Genomic DNA, 22,731 nt, shown 5'->3' with positions numbered 1-22,731 from the left:
TCTACTGCAGTACGTCACTTCTTCCTTCACTTCACATATATGCACCACACAGGCAAGGTGACACGTCACACGGAGCACGATGAACACGGAACACTTCTCTTCTTCCAGAGCCCGACTTCGGCCCACGAAGGTACCAGACTTTTCCGTTAAAGCTCACCCCCTTAAGGCACTGTTGCTCCTGTTCGTGTTCTAGATTCACAGCTCACTAAACACTTCACAAAGCTCCTGTACTCCAGCTGTTACTCCCACAGGGACTCTTCCACGGACCTCCCTGGCTTGCAATTCTCCAGACACGGGCTGGACTCAATAGACTGGCTTGGGTTGTCACTTCAGCTCTTCCTTGCTAGTTGACTTACTGACGAGACTCCTTCTGTCCCTTACAGTCCCCAGTCTCTGACTGCAAGGCCTCCAGCACCACTACGTGCTGGCTACTGCTGTAGGCACTCCGCTGTTCTTCACTCTTGTCCTGTACTGTTCGCTACCCCCAGCTCAGCTAACACTTGGAGGGAAATCTATCTCCTTTCTCCCTGTCTAGCCACTCCCCTATGATAACCCTTTTAACGTCTCCTCACTAGTTGAGCTCAGTGCCCCCATATAGTGGCCCTTTGCTAATACTACACCAAACTTATCTAACACACACAACATGTACACTGCACACAACAACATCAACATTCGCAGAGCAAAGTCCTTGCCCCCCTTACATGGCTGCCATGTGTTTCCACATACTGGTGGTGCTTTGGTTGCCTTTGCCCTGGCCTCTGCTCAGCTTCCTATGGCAGATGCTACAGATGACAACATTTGGTTCAGAAGGACTATCGGAAAAATTTTTCCAGACAGCGGCTGAACGCACCCTTGCCTTGACTTGGGGCACAGAGGGATTGCTCTTGGCAACAGTTGACACACTTCGCATTCTGCTCAAACCAATAGCCCTTGGTGCCTTTGTTGGTGCTACGTATCCACCTTCATCCTCTGTGCTGCTGTGCTGGCTATGCGTGCCAACGGCCCAAGTCGGATCGGTGGTCTCATCATCGACCACCTCGTTGTCCATGTCATCCTCCTTCCGTGTTGATATTGACGACTGGACAGATGGCAACTGTGTGTCATCACTATCAGCCTCCACCTCTTCACCCCATATATCACGTGGATGAAAGTGACTTTCTTCTAGACGTGGGGTTTCAAATATTTGGCCATCTTCAACAGACCGTTAGGAGTGGCGGAAGGCACTAAATAAAAATATAAATAAAGTGCCTTCGCCACTCGGGGTCCACCGTGCGGAGGATGGAAAAACCGCAGCTAGGTGAAGACAGAGCTATCTAGCGTCTAGAGTCTGTTATGAGCACAGACAGTCAGCGGTACACCCGCGGTATATGATCACAGGAGTAGCACTAGATGGCGGTACTTACTCCTTTTAGACCTACCGAAGAGGATCGGGTGTAGAGTGTTGCAACCGCGAACGCAAATAGAGCTGCAACTGCAGCGCAGCGAGAACAGAGCCGCTGCAAAGACACTGCTAACTAGCAGGCGCAATGCTGACGCTAAGCTGCTGTGGTAATGGTGCAATAGCTGGCGCTATACTGGCACTAACTCAAACACTCTCACAGACGTAGTATCAGAGGGTAGGGGTTTCCAATGAGTCATTCACCAGTCCATGCATCCATCAACAAACATACAGCAGCAGTATGACTATACTAGCGCATGGCGGAACAGCCATGCATGCTTTTTATAGCAAACGGGACCTTCCGGAAATCTCCAGGTCTCCAAGAGAAGCCAAAGGGATCCGACACAGGACCTGCACACCTGACTCCCGAACTCCAATGGGAGTTCGTCCCATGAGCATGCTCAGATGCAGGAGTAAAGGACAGCCTCTGGAGAAAGTTGCCGCAGAGCAATCTCCTCTGCAATCTCCTCTGCAGCAGCTGAAGAGCAGGAGACTGCAGAATGTGAGGATCTAGATTTCAGCATAGGAGAGGCAGAAATCTGACTCCTAACATTACCCCCCCTCCTAGGGCCCCCTCCTCCCTGAGCCTTCCGGACCATCAGCCCGTGCCCTACAGTGGCATAGGGCTAAAACTCGCCCAAAGGCGAGCTTGGTGTCCTGGTAGGTGATACAGTAAACCGGGACACATGGAAGGCGTCAGTGGAGGCCAGGTCGCCAGGTTTCAGAAGGGACACCTGGGAAATAGCGGGAGTGGACGATGCTACAGAGCGCCACCGTGAGTCGGCGGTCGTCACCACTCTCCGCTTGGAAGGCTATCCTGAGCACATGAGGTGCAGGCCTGAATACATTTTTTGATGTCCCGAGCCCTGTGGGGCCACCAATACGCTCCGGCCAACAGCTTCGTGGTTTGCATATAGCCCCGATGGTTGTGCGCATTGGGCGCATGTGCCCAGGCGAGAACCTGAGCCCTAAGATGAGGAGGGACAAAGGTCTCGCCGACCGGCTCAGATTCCGGCCATTACGGGGAGCTGGCTTCCTGAGAAGCAGTACACAGATGATGACAACCGCAAATGGACACTGGAGCCGGAGCTGTATCAAAACTGGTGCAAGACACCTCCATGGGCTCAGGGGGGTAGAACCTCTGGCTCAGGCAGCTCAAGAGGCTCAAAAAATTTGAGAGCCGGACTAGCTCTCCGCTTGGAGTGAGCACGCTCCATACCGCGCTCCGAAAAACGGAGGTCAATACGTGAGGAGACAGAAATTAGCTCCTCCAAGCTAGTGGGGATCTCTCTAGTAGAGAGAGCATCCTTGACATGCTCCGCTAGACCTCGCCAAAAAACGGGAATAAGGGCCTTATCAGACCATTCCAACTCGGATGCCAGTGTCTGAAAAAGGACGGCATACTGGCTAACCGAGAGGGATCCCTGAGTAAGTGCGAGTAACTGCAGAGACGTATTGTGCGTGACCCGTGGGCCGAGGAAAACCTGCTTGATGGCCATTAACAGGTGCCCTGCGGTCCGAATATCAGGATCACCGCGCTCCCACAAAGGCGTAGCCCATTCCAAGGCCTTTGCCCGACAGTAGGGAAATAACGAATGCCACCTTGGCCCGTTCCGTAGGGAATTGCGCGGCCAGCAGCTCCAGGTGGATTGAGCACTGGCTGATGAAGCCCCTACAGGAGGCGCCATTCCCGGAAAACTTATCGGGTAACGGGAGGCGGGTGACTGTCGGTGCGAGGGTGGACACGGACATACGGCCTACCGCATCAGTTAGAGCCTGTACAGCAGCATCAGTAGCTTGTGCAGCGGCGAGAACCTTCTCAAGAGTAACTAAGCAGTTCTCAAGCTGCCATATGCACTGCATGAGTTGCTGCTGATCTGCCATCACCAGCCAGACCCTGGCACTAGTATAATGTTAGGAGTGGCAGAAGGCACTAAATAAAAATATAAATAAAGTGCCTTCGCCACTCGGGGTCCACCGTGCGGAGGATGGAAAAACCGCAGCTAGATGAAGACAGAACTATCTGGCGGTAGTGTGCACAGGGTTTAACTGCACCCAAAGTGCACTGCACAGACTCTGTTGAACTCACAGAGTCACAGAACACAAAACACAAAAACGCTGAGTCTGTTATGAGCACAGACAGTCAGCGGTACACCCGCGGTACATGATCACAGGAGTAGCACTAGATGGCGGTACTTACTCCGTCTAGACCTACCGAAGAGGATCGGGTGTAGAGCGTCGCAACCGCGAATGCAAATAGAGCTGCAACTGCAGCGCGGCGAGAACAGAGCCGCTGCAAAGACACTGCTAACTAGCAGGCGCAATGCTGACGCTAAGCTGCTGTGGTAATGGTGCAATAGCGCGCTGGTGCTGATACTGGCACTAACTCAAACACTCTCACAGACGTAGTATCAGAGGGTAGGGGTTTCCAATGAGTCATTCACCAGTCCATGCATCCATCAACAAACATAGAGCAGCAGTATGACTATACTAGCGCATGGCGGAACAGCCATGCGCGCTTTTTATAGCAAATGGGACCTTCCGGAAATCTCCAGGTCTGCAAGAGGAGCCAATGGGATCCGACACAGGACCTGCACACCTGACTCCCGAACTCCAATGGGAGTTCGTCCCATGAGCATGCTCAGATGCAGGAATAAAGAACAGCCTCTGGAGAAAGTTGCCGCATGGCAATCTCCTCTGCAATCTCCTCTGCAGCAGCTGAAGATCAGGAGACTGCAGAATGTGAGGATCTAGATTTCAGCATAGGAGAGGCAGAAATCTGACTCCTAACACAGACGATCCCCCTCAAGTTCCTCTTCAATGTCGTGTGGTGAGAGGCCAGTGGCAATGCAAGGAAATGGATCAAACAGATCCTCGGAGTGACCAAGGTCGTGGAAAAATGTTTCCTGTGACTCCTGACTGGGTAATGAACTAGGAATAGGTTGAGAATAGGATGACCCAGCGTTATCTGTATGGACAGTAGACTGTTTTGTCATGGACAATTGGGTGCTGCTAGAACATTTCGTTGAGGCCTTATCAGCCATCCAAGACAGTATCTGCTCTTGTTCTTCTGGCTTCCAGGCCCGTTTATGTTCCAGACGGGGAAATTTCGCCAGGAACCTAGATGCATCAACCTTCTTCAGTCTCCCAGACTCTGTGCCTTGTTGGGCACCAATGACCCCACGTCCAACGTCCACGTCCCTGTCCCTTCACAACAGCCTTTTTAGGAATTTTGGATTTTTCTGCCATAGTTGCAGATGTTCAGATGCAGATGTTGGGGAAAAGAGCTTTTTTTGGGTTTTACAGAGGATTTCTGGGTGATTTGCACCAAAAAACACAACTCTCTCTAGCAGCTGCTCACACTCTCCCTACACTAGCTGTGTTCTGCCTGCAATGTGCAGAAAATGGTGGAGGCAGGGCTTAGTGCCAGGCTATGATGACTCATAGGATGCTGGGCGGCCAGCCAATCATAGTAATGTCGCCCACAACCAAGAAGGGTGCGCCATTACTGTGATTGGCAACTGCTGGGCGGGAGAACCGAATAGCCAGGAGAGTAGTGAAATACTCGCGATGTTCCGAGTACCGCGAGTACAGCATTACTCACCGAGTACCCACGAATATGCTCGCTCATCCCTAACTGTCTCCCATCTATTGCAGCTTCACACAGCAAAAGTCCCTAAATTGATTTAAATGTATTTATCATCCTGACCTCGGATTGTCCTACCTTACCTAGTGAGAATGGTATGAAGGCCTCATTCTTCAGAAAGTTTCCACTGGAGTCAAGAAAGTGTTCTGGATAAAACTCATCAGCTTTCTCAAAACAAGTTTTATCTTTCAGTACGGAATGCAGTAATGGGATAACAATAGTGCCCTGTGAGGAAAAGTCATGCAATATATCAGAGAAAATGAATTTACAACTTCAACATTGCAATGTCTTTTAAAACAAATGTAGCACCATGGAAATCCAAGTCTTACTCAGAAGACCAGCAGGGAATTTCGGTATCAGTAAGATGGATCCAAATTCTCATCTGGAGACCCCATCCATTGACCTCAATGGTGCCACTTTAGGTAAAATCATTGTGATGGCAGGAATAACACTACACTATATGATGCATAATGCTTGCCAGAAACTATAGCGGTGACTATGAAATCATATTTGAATAGAACCTTTAAAAGGCAAAACCCGGACACATGGTATATTGATGAGCACAATTTAAATGTTAGTATATCTAAGTCTCACCTTTGGTATAAAATACCCTCTAAATCTGACATCTTCAGAAGCAACATGAGGGACATTGCGCGGCAAAATATCACCAAACCTCTGAATCTCATGAATGACGGCATCCGTATACGGCATTTGTTTCCTATGTTCTACATGAGGTTGAGCTGATCCGATCACTTGCTCAATTTCTTTTTGGACTTTTTCTGTTAGAGAAGGAAAAACAAAAAGGTTCTTTGCACATGAGATGGACTTCCTACATAAGCAGATTGAAGGAAACCACAAGATCCTAATGGACCCAAGCTCAATTATGTACTTTTGTACTGTGATGACTAGGAGAGGCGAGCTTCCTGGACTGGACCCTCTGGGTCATGGCGCTGAACCCTCCCTGGGTAAGGTAACCAGGTGAACCCGACCCCTATACAGGGATCTTTAGGGGCAGCCCTAGGGGATTCAGATACCCCGACAGCTGGTACCAAGAGGGGTGGCTCCTAGTGAAGTCGTTGGAGAGAAACAAACAGAGACAGGACCGAGATAGTGCCAAAAGGACAACCGCAGGCTGGGCACAATGAAACTGGAACCAGGAATGCTGCGCTTGAACAGAGGATCAGACAGGAGAAGCAGGGAGAAGAACCGTTAGGCACCGGGAAATGGCACCAGGACTGAAGTGGGACATGGAGCACAGAGCAGGAACCGGAGTCATGGAACCAGCAGAGCGGGACAGGATCTAGGAGCCCAGAGGCCAGGAAGATGAGACCTGGGACTGAGAAAGACACAAACAGGTAAGGGGTTAACACAAATAACAGGCAGATATGTACAGAAAGAGGAGCCTAAGAATAGATACATAAAAGCAACACAATAATCAGGCTCCTCCGCTAAGGAAGGGTGGCCTGATATACCCGGCAATAGAAGCCCACTAGCCAGCGGCGCTTCCGCGTCAGGCACCGCAAATGGTTAAAGAGCCGGCAAAGCGTGTGGCCGCAGCCTAAGGTGCATGTGTGCAGGATGCAGATCCGCTGCCAGCCGCAAGACCAACAGGGACATGCCGCGACCCCTGACCAGCGAGACACCGAGGTACCGGAGGGGAGAGGTGAGTATCGGGTAGCGGGGAGGCCGCGGTCATAACAGTACGCCCCCCCTTAAGCCTCCCCCTCCTGAGATTGGCCAAAAATTTCCCTAGAATATAGTGTGCATCAATGTTCTCCCATGGCTCCCATAATCTCTCCTCAGGCCCAAAACCCTCCCACTCAATAGGAAAGAATGTCTTCCCCCTGACTCTCTTCATGGTCAGTATATCTCTTACCTCAAAGACATTGTCAGTACTAACCGCCTGGGAGGCAGAGGCGAGTGCAGAATGAAACCGATTAAGTACTACTGGTTTTAGGAGAGAGACATAGAAGGTGTTTGGGATCAGGAGCAATGCAGACAACTTCAATTAATAGGCCGCATCATTGATACGTCCAATGATCTCAAAGGGACCAATGTACCGGGAACCCAGCTTGTACGAAGGGATCTTAAGTAGAATATATTTAGACGAGAGCCAGACCTTATCGCCAGGCCAATATGGTGGGAGATCCAGCCGCCTCTTATCAGCATGTCTCTTCATCCCACCCCCAGCTCTCTTGAGTACTTCCTTGGTCTCCTTCCAGATTTCAGAGATCTCCACAGATATGGCATCTGCTGCAGGCACGCCTGAGGTCACTGGGAGGGGTTCACCAGGGTGCTGTCCAAAGACAACAAAAGATGGAGAATTGGTTGAAGACTCACTGGGATGGTTGTTATAAGCAAATTCTGCCCAGGGAAGAAGGCTGACCCAGTCGTCTTGATGCGCGTTGGAAAAACGATGCAGGTAAGATGTCTAAACCTGGTTAGTTTGTTTCACCTGCCCATTGGTCTGCAGATGGTAAGCAGAAGAGAAGTCCAGAGACATGTCCATGAGCTTGCAAAGAGCTCTCGAGAGCCGGGAGGTAAGCTGAACATCTCACTCAGACATGATGCACTGAGAGAATCCACTGAGTCTGAAAATTGGATGAATAAAGATCTTGGCTAACTCAGGAGCCGACAGTAGCCTGGGTAGGGGAGCAAAATGAGCCATTTTGGAGAAACGTTCCACAACCACCAGGATAGCCATACACCAAGAGGAACGAGGCAGGTCAGTGATGAAGTCCATGGTAATGTGTTGCCAAGGAACTGGCAAAGGAAGTAGAAGACCGGAGGGTAACCGTCTTGGGACCTTGTCCTTGGCACATGAAGGGCAGGAAGCCACAAAGTCTACCACATTTCAATGGAGGTATGGCCACCAATAATAGTGAGAGGTGAGGGTGAGAGTCTTTTTAGTCTCGGCGTGTCCAGCAATTTTGGAGGAGTGTCCCCAACGTAACACCTCTCCTCTATCCCCTTCAAACACGAAAGTCCCCTGTAATATCCACACGTTATGAAGAATTCAAGGTATTAAACTTTAGATATGTTTTATTCTTCGTCCTCCAGCACACAGCATAACACTTGCATTCCCATGCTACCAGAAGTGAAACTGAAACTTCCCTTGTCATCCCTCTTGTCTCCACCCCCCAAGTCCCATAAGTCTGGCTTGCTTAAAGAGACAGATCTAATTATTATACATTACATCATCCCCCTTTTTTTTTTTTTTTTTTTTTCTATAAATAACCCATATTACTGATAAATGCAACAACATGAAAACGTCCAAAGAAATCATATGTCCGTTTTGTCTTATTTGTTCAATTCCAAAACCAGAGAAAACAAACAAAAAAAAAAACACAACAAAACTGTAATTACACTTCTTCAATAAGCCTCGATGGAGCTCTTCTCTCTCGTGTAGGATAACGTCTGGGTTCATTGAGAGGGTTCATTATTGATGGACCAGCTACCTCTTGTTGGTCCTCTCCACCATTGGATACCAAATCTTCCACCAAAGAGAGTTCATTGTCATCATTCTGCGGTATGACTTTAAAATATGAAGAATTTCGCGTTATGGAGTGTCCATCTCGTTCAGCTGTGATCATGCTGCCTTTCCTTTTAGTAACATAATATTTTGCAGGACCATATACTGGTGAGGTCTTGTTGGTTGATCTTTGACGTACCACCACGACATCCCCTCTTTCGATGGCACTTGACTGTGTCCTTCGCCTTCTGTCTGCATAACGTTTCATGGCTTGTTTGTTGGAGAAATCTGTGGATCTCACTGAGGAGTCACTAGGTCGGGGATGGCTGGCCACATCAGGGAGACGTATACGCAGGGTTCTGCTGAACATTAAATGAGCTGGAGCAGCATTAGTAGTGGAGTGTGGCGTATTGCGGTAATTACGCATGAATTTGTATAATGACTGTTTCAGTGGGATGTGCTCCAGACTCGCTGCCCTGATACGTTTCCCCAAAGTGCGCATAAAACATTCCACAATTCCATTGGCTTGCGGCCAGCAAGGTGTGATTTTCCTGTGATTGAATCCCAAGTATTCAGAAAATTGTGTAAACACATGTCCATTGAATGGAGGTCCATTGTCTGTTTTGACCACTCTTGGAATACCATATGCCGAGAAAATGTCATCCAGCTCTGGTATAACATTATTAGCAGATGTTGAAGAGATAAATTAAATGACAGGGTATCGAGAATATTCATCAATTGTTACGAGAATGTATTGGCCATTTGGCAATGGTCCATATATATCGACTGCCACTTCCTCCCAGACAGCAGTGGGTAGCGGAGACATTTGTAATGGCTCTAAGGTTGATGATGGAGTGATTAATTGACAAGTAGAACAGCGTCTAATCTTTTCTTCCACCAAATGATCCATATTTGGGAACCACACTTTTTCTCTGAGTAACTTCTTTGTGCCAACAATTCCTAAATGACATTCATGTGCTATCTGTATGACTAAGTTACGCAAAGTCTTAGGTACAACTAGTTTGGTACCTCGAAGAATGAGGTGTTCTTCAGTGACTGATAATTCCTCACGTACGTTTGAGAATAGTTTTAACTCTTTCAGATCAATCTCAGAATCAGGAAATTTTTCCTTTTGAATTTCATGCCACCTTCGATTTTGGATGATTTGTATTAGGTCACAGAGTGTCTTGTCTTTTGTTGTTTCATTTATAAATTGATCAAGAGAAAGTGCTTTTGGCACGGCATGATCTGTAACAAAACATAGGTATTCTTCAATGGAGGAATGCACAGGTATATCATCATTAGTAGGATGTCTTGAAAGATAATCAGCCGGATTGCTGTATTTTCCAGGTTTGCGAACAATGTTATAGTTGTAGTCCTGTAGACGTAGGCCCCATCGTTCAATTCGTGCAGGCACTTTAGCTCTGGGATTTCCAAAAATTGTAAGAAGTGCTTGATGATCTGTGACAATGGTGAAGGGAGCTCCATAGAGAAATAAGTGAAAGTGTTCACATCCCCAGACAACTGCCAAGCTTTCTTTTTCAGGTTGAGAATATTTTCTTTCAGTGCTTGTTAAACTCTTAATTGCATAAGAAATGATGTGAGGATTTTGATTGTTATCCTTGTACTGCGCTAGAATAGCACCCAGTCCCACGGGACTGGCGTCCACAATCAGTTCAGTTCGAAGAGCTGGATCAAAATAAGCCATAGTAGTTGTCGAGCAGAGTTCATTTTTAATTGTTTCAAAAGAGGTCTGACAGTCTTGGGACCATTGAAAAATACAACTTTGTTTTGTAAGTTCCCGTAGTGGATTGCTGATTGTTTAAAAATTCGGAATATATCTAGCACAGTAACTTGCCATTCCAAGGAAAGAACGCACTTCACTGGCATCCTGTGGAATTGAGGCTGTTCTGATAGCTTCCACTTTCTTGGGGTCTGGTTGTACTCCTTTTGCCGAGAAGATGTGACCATAGAATTCTAATGAACCCTTGTCAAACTCGCACTTCTCTTTGTTTAAAGTGAGTCCAGCAGAAAGCAGACATTCGAAGATAGCATATAGAGCACGATTATGCTCAGCTTGAGTTTTACAAAAAACCAATATGTCATCACTGTAATTAAAGGCATTTGGGATGTGTTGAATGACACTCCTTATTGCATCCTGAAAAATTTCTGCTGCTGAGCAGACTCCAAAAGTCAATCTTTTGTATCTTCTGAGGCCCACATGGGTGGAAAATGTGGTCAAGTATCGGGACTCTGGACTCAGTTCTAATTGATGATATCCCTTATTGAGGTCGAGCTTTGAGAAGACGGTGGCTCCATTTAATAAATGAATGATGTCATCAATCGTAGGTGAGATATGTCTTTCCCTCTGGATAGCGGTGTTGGGCAGGCACATGTCAACACACAGTCTCACTTGATCAGGAGTCTTTGGTTTTGGAACTACCACAAGTGGAGAGACCCACGGAGTGGGACCAGTAACAGTTTCAATAACGTCCTCATCCATGAGCAATTGGAGTTCCTTTTCTACCTTCTGTCTCAGGTGAAATGGAATACGCCTGTGAGGCTGGGCTACTGGACGAACATTGTCATCCACATGAAGGTGTACTTGAGAGTCCTTTAGTTTTCCCAAACCACTAAATAGGGAGGGAAAGCTGTTCACCATAGTTTGTACATCCATATCCGCAGGGTCAGTTATGGTATGAATAATCTGGATGAGCCCTAGCTCCAAGGCAGTGTGATAGCTGAGAAGACAGCCTCCCGATCCTTGTAATGTGTGGAAAGTGGTTTTCTGCCTGTTTTCTTTATATCTAATTTCAGCATCAAATTGTCCCATTATAGCTAGAGGTGTTTTAGATCCATAAGGAAAGATTTTAGTCTGCACTTGTTGTAAGACTGGCCTTGTTTTCAATTGTTCATATGTAGTGCCATCTATGATATCCACTGAAGCTCCTGTATCTATTGTAAAGGTAATGTCAGTGTTGCAGATTGAGAGTGTAACACAGGGAGACTGTACTGAACCAGTGACAGAGGTAGTGAACACATAGTTCTCAGTCGCAGACATTTCTTCTGTGTCCTGATTTATTACATTTACATCTGCAGATTTTGTCATAGGCAGCGGAGGCTTGTAGTGCGCTGATTTGCAAACAGCTGCAAAATGATTCCCTTTTCCACATTTACTGCAGGTTTGTCCCATAGCTGGACATTTGTTCTGGTGGTGAGGGAAATCCTGTCCACATCTATAACATTTCTTTTGTTTCTGGGCTTGTTTGTCTGGTAAATTTTTCTGTTTGAGATTATGCACATGTAATTTATCCTCATTCTCCATTACAGTAGCCTGATGATCTGCTATTTCTATAGCACGGGCCATTTTGAGCAAATCATGTAGAGAGATATCCTGCTGCAGAGCCTTACGCCTTAGGTTATTAGACGAGCAGGTGACAATTATTTGAGTTAGGATTTCATCATCTACATCTGTAAAGGCACATCCATGTGCTAACTCTTTCAGCCGTGTGACATAAGTGTCTATGGACTCTTCTGGAAGCTGCTTGGCAATCCTGAATTTATATCTTTCATATCTGATGTTCTGTTTGGGGTTGAAGTAGCCAGTGAGAGCTTTAGTGCAGTTGCTGTATGTGTCTGTTTCTGCTGCAGGTAACGTACTGTATATGTCATAAACTCCTGTGCCTGCACAATGTAGGAGCAAAGCTCTCTTTCGTTTCTCCTCCATTATGTCCATGGCTTCTAGGAAATTCTCAAATCTGTTTAGCCATTTTCTCCAGTTATGGGAGAGATTAATGACATCAGTCATATCAAATTGTGGGAATGTGTGCAAGTAGTCAGCCATGATAGAGTCTCTCAGTGGTGCTGGCGTGTGAAGCGGTAAAATATAGTCTGTACTCACAGCAGTAGGTGATTATATCCCATCCTCGTCGCCAGTTGTAATATCCACACGTTAGAAGAATTCAAGGTATTAAACTTTAGATATGTTTTATTCTTCGTCCTCCAGCACACAGCATAACAGTTTCATTCCCATGCTACCAGAAGTGAAACTGAAACTTCCCTTCTCATCCCTCTTGTCTCCACCCCCCCAAGTCCCATAAGTCTGGCTTGCTTAAAGAGACAGATCTAATTATTATACATTACATCCCCCTCGTGGAGTAACAAGATTCACGAGAGGCACTGTGAGGATTTTGGCAGAGTCAATAATGTGTCTAGGGACCTCCTCCGCCTCAGTTGACTGAGGGGACCTGGACAGTGCATCAGCCTTGATGTTCTTGTTACCGGGTCGGAAGTGGAGCTCAAAGTCAAAGCGGGCAAAAAACAGGGACCATCTGGCCTGCCGGGGGTTAAGTCTCTGGGCTGAATGGATATAACCCAGATTTTTATGGTCGGTGATGATTATAATGGGGTGAACAGCCCCTTCCAGAAGATATTGCCATTCCTCCAGCGCTAGCTTTATAGTCAACAATTCCCGGTCTCCAATCGAGAATGAAGGGCCAGCTAACCTCTGGACGATGGAAGACCGAAGCTTTTGCAAATGCCCGTTTTAGAGTTAGAAATGCATCTTCGACCTCCGAAGTCCAAGTCGAAGTCCAAGTATTGGGGTTAGCTCCCTTTCGGGTAAGAGCAGAGATAGGCTTGGTCAGCGAGGAGAAACAAGGAATAAACTGCCTGTGGTAGTTAGCAAAGCCAAGGAACTGCTGGATGGACCTGACCCCTATGGGATGAGGCCATTTGAGAATAGCGGACAATTTCTCAGGATCCATCTTCAATCCAGTGTCAGAGATAATATACCCCAAGAAAGGCAACGAGGTTTGTTCAAAAAAACTCTTTTCAGTCTTGGCATAAAGTCGACTCTCCCGTAAACTCTGCAGTACCAGGCGAACACTTCTTCTATGGGAAGGAAGGTCTGAAGGGAAGACGAGGATGTCATCCAAATACACCACGACACAAGAGTATAGAAGGTCCTGGAAGATTTAATTAACAAACTCCTGAAACACCGCCGGAGCATTGCAGAGACCAAAGGGCATGACCAGGTATTTATAATGTCTGTCCCGTGTGTTAAAGGCGGTCTTCCACTCATCTCCGGTGCGTATACGGATCAGATTATAGGCACCTCGAAGATCCATGGTGGTATTATGTGTTATCTATATGACAGTATTATGTGAGATCTATATAGTGGTATTGTGTGTGATCTATATGGCTGTGTTGTGTGATCTATATGGCGTTATTATGTGTGATCTGTATGGTGGCATTATGTGTTATCTATATGGTGGTATTATGTAAGAACTATATGACGGTATTATGTGTGATCTGTATGGTGGTATTATGTGAGAACACTTGGGCAGCATTATGTGTGATCTATATGGTCGTATTATATGAGAACTATATGACGGTATTATTTGTAATCTATATGGTGGTATTATGTGGGAACACTATGCAGTATTATCTGTAGAAAGGGAACCCATTGGGTTCTGGCTAAGCACCTGCACACTGTTCTGGGGTAATAGAGGAGGCAGCATGCCATCCAGTTAGGTGCAGTCAGGGGAGGGCTGGTGAGGCAGCTGAAGAGAAAGGTCTCATTTTTATCGTTACTATAAAGCTACATTTCCCCCAGCCTGCTTCCCAGCATCACCCCGGACTGCACTTGTCACCTCGCTTTCACACATCACCAGGACAGGATGGAGAAGACAGGATCTGAGGAGGGGAATGGGGTCTTTGCAGGCAAAGTCTGGATCAGAACAGGCCATCAATCAGCAGAAATGTTTCCTGGATTTCTGTGGAGCAGACAAGCAGACAGTCCATCCATGTGTATAAAACACAGCGCTCTATGTACAATCCCTGGCTGCTCTGCTCACCGAATAGGGTGCCCCCCATAGACCAGCACACTGCTCTCTTGAAATACTCTGTGCTACCATCACTCAGCTCCCTCCACCATATAGCTCCCAGAATCCTTGATGCCTGCCATCCTCGGTGACTGTCTACTTGTCAGTATAACTTTGCAGTCACCAGCAAAATGGCTGCTCACTGTGTTCCTAAATCTCATGCTCTCTTATCCCTTAGCAAACACCCAGAAGGGGAGGAGAGGAGGGACAACACACCCATGTCAGCAGACTCAGCCCATATTTACTGCAGGGCAGTAATGTGAGCTAGTTGTACACTAGGATTTTGTCAAATTTCAGTAGCTGCTCCCCCTGGTGTTTAATAGTGGAAATATCATACCTTTTAAAATTATTTTTAATATTTTACTAAAATATAAACAAATGATAATATTTTTTTAAGAAAGTTTTGTGTAAAATACATGATTCTAAAAAAACACAAAAAAAGAGAGATTAGTAATGATTCTAAATCAGATCTTGAGTTTCGACACACCGAAAAAGTTACTCAATAAACCCTTGATTTGATGACTGGTGTGGCCTCTCATCTTACCTTGAACTTCTGGATATTTCATCATGAGCAGAAGACCCCATCTCAATGTGGTTGATGTGGTTTCCATTCCAGCAATGAACAGATCGGCCACCAGAGCAATCAGATTCCCGTTGTGGTAATATTGAGTTGACTCCGGTTTTCCCTATAAATGATGATCAAGTCATTACCTTAGTGCAAATGGTATAAATAAAGTAGGTCAGGGCATGGATGTTGATAGAACCTGTATGTCTTAATATGATTGGCGCTAGCTAAACCAAGGAGAGGTCTAAGACTATTTGCAAACCAAGATATTTTGCACAGATTTTCTCCAAAAACCATCATAAAAATATCTTGAAAAACACGTGAAAGGCTCCTCCTCTTCATTTCAATGTTAATCACTTTTTCTGCTCAAATGAGAAGTTTGAAAGTATTTTTTTCCTCTTTAGCTTATGAAAATTGCTTATTGGGAAAAATAAAGTGCATGACAAATCTTTGCAGAATTTCCAGATTGAATCTATGCTAAACTCAGCATTGTCCAATCAAAAGGTGTCAAAAAACACTCCAGGAAAAAAATATCTTTCAGAAGGCTGCAAAAAAAATCTTTAAGGCTATGGGCCCACGTAGCATTCTAAAACCCACAATGAAAACCGGACTCCTTCCCAGAAATCGCGCGTTTTTTTCCGCGCGAATTCACCGCGATTCTGTTTGCGATTTTGCCGCGATTTTCTCAAGCACTTTCCAAGCGATTTGAAGCATCGCTTGGAAAGTGATTGACAGGTTGGTCACACTCGTCATACATAGTGTTTGACAAGTGTGAACAGCTTTTTACTATTGAGGCCGCCTATGCGGCCTCAATAGTAAAAGATAAAATGTTAAAAATAAAAAATCGGTGTATACCTTCCGATGTCCCGCGCTGCCATCCCGGGCCTCAGCGTTCCCAGTAATGCCTTGCGAGACCTGTGATGACGTTGGTCTCGCGTTACTATAGCGATCTCGTGAGACCACTAGAGTCACGCGAGACTAAGTCATCACAGGACATTGCCGCAAGGCATTACTGGGAACGCTGAGGCCCGGGATGGCAGCGCGGGATGTTGGAAGGTAAATATACCCCGATTTTTTATTTTTTATTCTTTTTTTTACAGGGGTATGGTACCCAGGGCCTGGAGGACAGTCTCCTCTCCTGCACACCGTGGGTACCAACCGCACATGAGACGCTTAACTTCCCGCATGGTGGGCATAGCTACATGCGGGAAGTAAGCGATTCTCATGCATTCCTATGGGTGCGGAATCGCGGCAATTCTTTGCGATTCCGCACAAAAGAATGATCATGCTGCGATTTTTTCCGCGATGCGATTCCGCCGCGGAAAAAAGCGCAGCATTAGCACAGCATATGCGGAATGCCATAGGAATGCATGGGGGGCGTTCTGTACACGATTTTTAAACGTTTTCGCAGCGTTTTCGTGCCGAAAATCGCGGCAAAAACGCTTAAAAATAGCATCGTGGGCACACAGCCTAAAACTGCTTCAGGAAATGAAAACCTCCTGCAAAAACTTCCCTTAGAAGGCGTGTTTCCTGAAGTGGTATTCATTTGTAGAGATGAGCGAATATTTCAATGATCGGTTTTGATTACGATCGCCGAATTTGCTTGCTGAATATTCGTCATATATAACCGAACGCCATTAAAGTCATTGAGAGGCAAAAATACAAAGCATACACATACCTTCAAATGGGCTCAAAAGCTGCCAAAACACATCAAATGGGACAGACACCAGGAAAGTGGCCTCAATTCACCCACAGTACAAATTGTAGCATGACCAGGCAGCAATCAACAATGCATGAGGTATTGGGGTCTGAGCCAGCATTTACAGCTTTGAATTGATTGTTAAAGTAAGACAAGGTGGGTGAGGGATTGGGGTAGGCCTGCTGTGCTAGGAGCCCTGATACTACATGCATCAGATGCTCAGCCACACTCAGGTGGCACAAATATCAATTTTGTAGACTGCTGCAACAGAGTAGAACTAGTACAATGGGGACCAACATCTCTTCCACTACAGTCAACCCTGAAAGCCGGACTTCTCTTCTTCCTATATATGCAATTCTAGTGACCGGCTGATTGCTGCAGTTCATCGGATCCTACCCATTTGTGCTTATGGTTGTTGTGTTCCACACAACTGAACCAGGTGAGTGGATCCATATCTGTGAAACGTTTATATCATTGGATAAGACCCTATTGTGCGCTTCTGTCTCCCCCTTTTTTTACTACAGTCAACCCAGCAGATGGAGACTGTAACGGGCAAGGTGGTGGTACTACTGTGCCATATCTCTTGAAAAGCCTGGAGGGGCATAACTAGGTGACCTACCAAATCCCAATTCGGATAAGTGGCAGCAGGTGAAAATTCTGACCCAAAGAGAGACAAGGAGGTGGCACCAGGTGCTACTTCAGGGCTGACCTACAGAGGGTTGCAGCTGACACCCTAGAGCGGGTAGGCTGCTACAGCCCGAAGGAGTGATGAAGAATGTAGGCAGGCACTATAAGGACACTGGAAGCACGGGTGCAGATGGGGCCAGCTGAGGAACAGAAAAGCACTGGCAGGTGAGGGCTGGACCGAGTGTTAGACAGATGGGAAATGGCAGGTGCGATCTGGACCTGCTGATGGGCAGAAGAGCACAGACAGGTACGAGCAGACGAGTACAGGGTAGACAAGCAGACTGGCAGATCTGGGGAACCTGACAACTAGCAGGCATGCAAGGCAAGATTGCCTAGGTGAATCACCTCCATATCGGAGGATGAGCCTTAAATAGAAGGTGTTGCCCAGCTATTTCCTGGGAACGCCTTAGGTCAATGTGGGCAGTCCCTTTAATAGGGAGGGAGCATGCGCACCTTAAACATAGTGCAACTGAAACTTGGGGGACACCAGCAAATAGGGGTGAGATGTGAGTGGGAGACACTAAATGTCCTGTCTGTTAGGTACGAGGAGGTCCAACAAAGGGCGAAGTCTGTAATGACAAGAGATCAGAAAGTATGTAGTAAGAAGGAATGGCCCACTGTGTCAAAGGCAGATGCCAGATCCAGGAGAAGTAAGCGGACAAACAAGTCTCGCTTTGATTTGGTGGTTAGTAGGTCATTGGTGACTTTAAGCAGAGTAGTTTCAGTGGAATGGTGTGGTCAGAAGCCATATTACAAGCAGTCAAAAAGGGAGCAAGAGGAAAAATAGGAGGTCCCTTCAAAATGGACGTGTTGTTCCAGTAGTTTGGAGGCATAGGGGAGAAATGAGATGGAGCGATAACTAGACACAGAGAATAGGTCAAGGGAGGACTTTTTGAGGATGGGTGTGATTGAGGTATGTTTCAATCAGGAAGGGAAGACAACAGTTGTTAGTGACAGGTTGAAGAGATGGGTTAGACTTGCGATGGAGACTGTGGTAAGGTTTGGAATGAGGTGGGACAGTATTGGATCAAGTTCACAGGTGGTGAGGCAAAATCTTCAGCTGGGATGACAGGAGAGGGAGGGGGAGCTGGTGGATGGAGGAGAGAATTGAAAGTACTGAAAAGCTGTTTAGGGTTATGAGACAGGTATGATATGATAGATGAGAAGCAGGTTTGTTTTGATGCAGTGAGCTATTGAGCAGCATTTTTACAACTTCTGCTACTGGACGGGCTGGTACTCTTTGTAGATGAGGGCCAGAAAGAACATGTGCTCCAGTAGAAGACAAGCACTGCATCAAGTGTCATCTGCTCCTCTTCCTCCACCTTAACATCACACACAGTACAGTCCTCAGAGGTGGCACCCCAATTACCCTTGTTTTCCCCCTACTTCAACAACTCTTCAATTACCCAACTGACTGTTGGAAACCACAGATGGCTGAGTTTGCAGATCTGTTCACACATTTTATGCCTTGGCTATCGGAAGTGTACTCCAAAGTTTCACAGAGTCAAGAGGAGGAAATCTTCTGCACTGATGCCCAAATTTTTTTTTACAGTTTGATCCACGGCCGGACGACGTAGTGGGGTGGAGGTGATCCATTCCTGATAAGACTTAGATACTTGAGGCTCACACGGACTGTTCTGTGCTGTCAGGGCAGGAATAGGAGAAGGATGACTCTCATGGCAAGGAGTGACAGAACAGAGAGGATGACGATGAGGTAGTAGATCACACTTTGTGTAAACGCAGTGGCATGCAGATGAGTAGCTCAGCAGAGGAGGAGGAGGAAAACGAGGAGGTTACGTTGCAGCCTCCCGAAGACAGTTATGCAACCACGACAAGCAAGCATCCTCAGCCCCAACTCTATCAGTGGCCTTCAGTGTTTTTGAGTCTACAGTTAGCCAGCTTGAGTATTTTTTTCAGACCAACAAAAATTACGTTATCTGCCAACTTTGTTAAAAACGACAGAGTACAGTGAAAAAATAGAATAATTTGACTACTGCATACATGAACTGGCACATGTGCAATCAACATGTGTTAATCTGGGAAACTCAAATGCAGACTAGCGTGCCTCACCAAACACTGTAAATGCCATCAACTGCATCTTCCGATTCTTCCTCCTCCCTCATTCATCGTTGCAAGTGATATCACATAGGTCTCTGGCTGCAGAACCTCCACTTGTTTACGCGCTACAGTCGGGGTGAGTGAGAGCCTGTCATCTGATGCAGAAGTGGCCGTTCCTGCTGTTTGTTTACTGATTTTAGATAACAAGCACAACCCATCTTTCTCAATCCACCGTAACATCTCTTCCTACATCTCTCTCTCACAGTCCAACAGCTTGTCGATTTCACCTTGTCGATTTTCACCTGTGTCAGCACAGCAGCCATCCCTCGTTTGTGCAGTTGTGCTCACATAAAAGATTGTTTCCTTCTACACATGGCAAAGCTAAGAACTTGAATTTCGCCATCTTCAATTTACTAATAATAATAACAACCTTTATTTATAGAGCACTAACAGATTCCGCAGTACTTTACAAGTCAGCAGTTAATAATCTTTATACTAATCTTTATGTTTATATAGCGCTAACATATTTTGCAGCGCTTTACAGTTTGCACACATTTTCATCACTGTCCCCGATGGGGCTTACAATCTAAATTCCCTATCAGTATGTCTTTGGAATGTGGGAAGAAACCGGTGTACCCGGAGGAAACCCACGCAAACACGGGGAGAACATACAAACTCCTTGCAGATGTTGTCCTTGGTGGGATTCAAACCCAGGACTCCAGTGCTGCAAGGCTGCAGTGCTATCCATTGAGCCACCGTGCTGCCCCTAAAACAGTCAAAAGTTACTAAGTTTACAATAATCAAACAAAGCTAAATTAATGATGGCCCTGCTCTTCAGAGCTTACAATCTACAATGAGGTGGGGGTGACACAAAGCACAGGTGCTTATTTACAATGATGGTCCAATCATCTTGAGGGAAAGGTGGATAGATAAAGGCTGCATTAGGCTTTTGGGCACAGTTGTGTTTGATGGCAAATTATGTTCAGAGAAGTAGAGAATAGGCTACATATAAAAACGACTTTGATTAGGAAATGTGATAGACTGCCCTAAACACATGTGTTTTTAGGGAGCACCGAAAAATGTGTAAGTTGTGGTTATACTCCTAATTTCATGGGGGAGAAAGGGTAAGAGGTGAAAAAAGACCAGATCAGGGGTGCTACCATTTTTGCATGTCTCAGAGGTTGAAAGTTGTGAGAGGCCACGAGATATGTCTAAAGATAGAAGCTGGGATGCAGTTGGGGAGGTGAGGATGTTGAAGTCTCCCAGGATAAGGGTTGGCAATTCAGAGGACAGAAAGTGTGACAGCAAGGCAGAAAAGTGGTTAAGGTAGTGAGTGGGTGAGTCTGAGGGATGGTATATGACAGCTACTCAGAGGGAGAGAGGATGTTGTGGAGCTCCAAAGATGAATGGAGTCCAATGGGCCTATATTTATACATTTTTTAAAAAACATAATTGTTGGTGGCAGCAAAGAGTGTGGGGTTATCGTGGAGTTAGCAATGATTATCTCTCATCTTCCTCTTGACAATATCCCATAGATTCTCTATTGGTGAGTTTGCTGGCCAATCAAACACAGTGATACTATAGTTTGGCAGTGTGGACAGGTGTCAATTCCTGCTGGAGAATTAAATTCCCATTTCCAAAAAGCTTGTTAGCAGAGGGAAGCATGAAGTGCTCTAAAATTTCCTGGGAGACGGCTGCGCTGACTTTGGTCTTGATAAAACACAGTGGACCTACACCAGCAGAAGATATGTATTCCATAAACAATCATTGTCTGACCGTAACCCCATACAGAATCTATGGGGTATTGTCAAGAGGAAGATGAGAGACACCAGACCCAACAATGCAGATAATACACTAGCAGCAGGGCAAGCCAGCACCTCCAATGCATACAGGCTAAGCTCTGGCCATGTATCCAGCATAGAGACCCAAAACTTGAAGGGGGAAGAGCCGTGTAGGAGAACACTGAGAGGGCAAGACATGTAGTCTGTCACCATCTGACGGAAAAGTTGCCTCCTGCTGACTGGAGCCGTCTGTGATGGTGTAGACATTTGTGGCGGGGACACAAAACTTTGCCACACTTGGGCCATACTGGTCTTGCCTTGTGCTGAGGTGCTGCTTCTGCTCCCTCTTTGCGCAGAGCTTCCTCCACTGCCTCAACGCTCTGAGCTGCTTTGTAAAGCACTAGCAGCACTGCTCTCGGGTGGAATGGAGAACATGATGGAATGCACCAATGTGTCTTGGTACTCTCGCAATTTAAGCTCTCGATGCAACGGTGTTATGAAGCTTTGTAAGTTGTCCCGGTAGCGAGGATCTAGGAGGGTGTACTCCCAATAATCAGCCGTGTTGAGAATGCGGGTAATGCGGCGGTCATTTCTCAGGCACTGCAGCATGAAATCAACCATGTGCTGCGGACTGCCAACTGGCCAAAAAACGCTGTCCCCTGCTTGAGGAGTCATCTCTGCCTGCTCTGCATCACGCCACCCTCGCTCTACATGCTGACTACTAGAGCATTGTGTACCTCCCTCCTCTGGACAGATGTCTTCCTCCTCCATTGACTCCCCCTCATCCTCCTCACAAAGTGTCCCCTGCCTAGGCCTTTATGAGGAACCACGTTGCGCAGACTGTCAAGAAGCAGATGACATTTGTGACTCCTCATCCTCCACCTCTTCCACAACCTCCTCCATTAGTGCTTGCAGTGTTTTTTGAAGCAGGCAGATAAGGGGGACTGTCATGCTGACTAGTGCATCATCTGCACTCGCTATCCGCGTGGAATCATCGAAGGCACACAAAACGTGGCAGATGTCCTTCATAGAGGCCCACTCAGTGGTGGTGAAGAGAGACTTGATTGCGCCTGATGCAGCTGGTACTCCATTACTGCTGCCTGCTGCTCATGCAACCTCTCCAACATATGTAACGTTGAATTCCACCTGGTGGGTAGGTCACATATGATGCGATGTTCCGGAAGGCGGAATCGGCGCTGCAGAGCAGCAATGCGCAATCTTGCCATGCTGGAATGCGGCAAGTGAGCGCACTCTAAGCGGACCTTGTGCAGCAGTGCATCAAGATCCGGATTTTCCCTCAAAAAACACAGCACAACCAAGCTGAGCACATGTGCCAGACATGGGATGTGAGTGAGGTTGCCTAGGCCCAGAGCTGCCACCAGATTTCGGCCCTTGTCACACACTACCATGCCTGGCTGGAGATTCGCTGGCAAAAACCACACGTCGCTCTCCTGCTTGATGGCATTCCAGAGCTCCTGCGCTGTGTGGCTTCGATTCCCC

The 22,731-nt window shown here is 46.6% G+C and overlaps 1 protein-coding gene across 5 annotated transcripts in view; it reads right to left on the bottom strand.

The window, feature by feature from the left end:
* The window catches only part of LOC141098559 (cytochrome P450 2K1-like), a 111,729-nt gene that overhangs the window by 6,749 nt on the left and 82,249 nt on the right, over window positions 1–22,731 (bottom strand). For all 5 annotated transcript variants that reach the window (XM_073586454.1, XM_073586453.1, XM_073586455.1 and 2 more), the window contains exons 7-9: window positions 14,986–15,127; window positions 5,679–5,863; window positions 5,168–5,309 (exon numbers count right to left, since the gene is read on the bottom strand). In XM_073586454.1, the coding sequence (XP_073442555.1) occupies window positions 5,168–5,309; window positions 5,679–5,863; window positions 14,986–15,127 (469 nt within the window). The remainder of the gene's footprint in view (window positions 1–5,167; window positions 5,310–5,678; window positions 5,864–14,985; window positions 15,128–22,731) is intronic.

The sequence above is a fragment of the Dendrobates tinctorius genome, unplaced genomic scaffold (assembly GCF_039654945.1).
Source record: "Dendrobates tinctorius isolate UK_male_01 unplaced genomic scaffold, ASM3965494v1 ptg000093l, whole genome shotgun sequence".
Classification (NCBI taxonomy): Eukaryota; Metazoa; Chordata; class Amphibia; order Anura; family Dendrobatidae; genus Dendrobates; species Dendrobates tinctorius.
The sequence above is the reverse complement of the archived record's forward strand: the minus strand, read 5'-3'. Positions and strand labels throughout refer to the sequence as shown.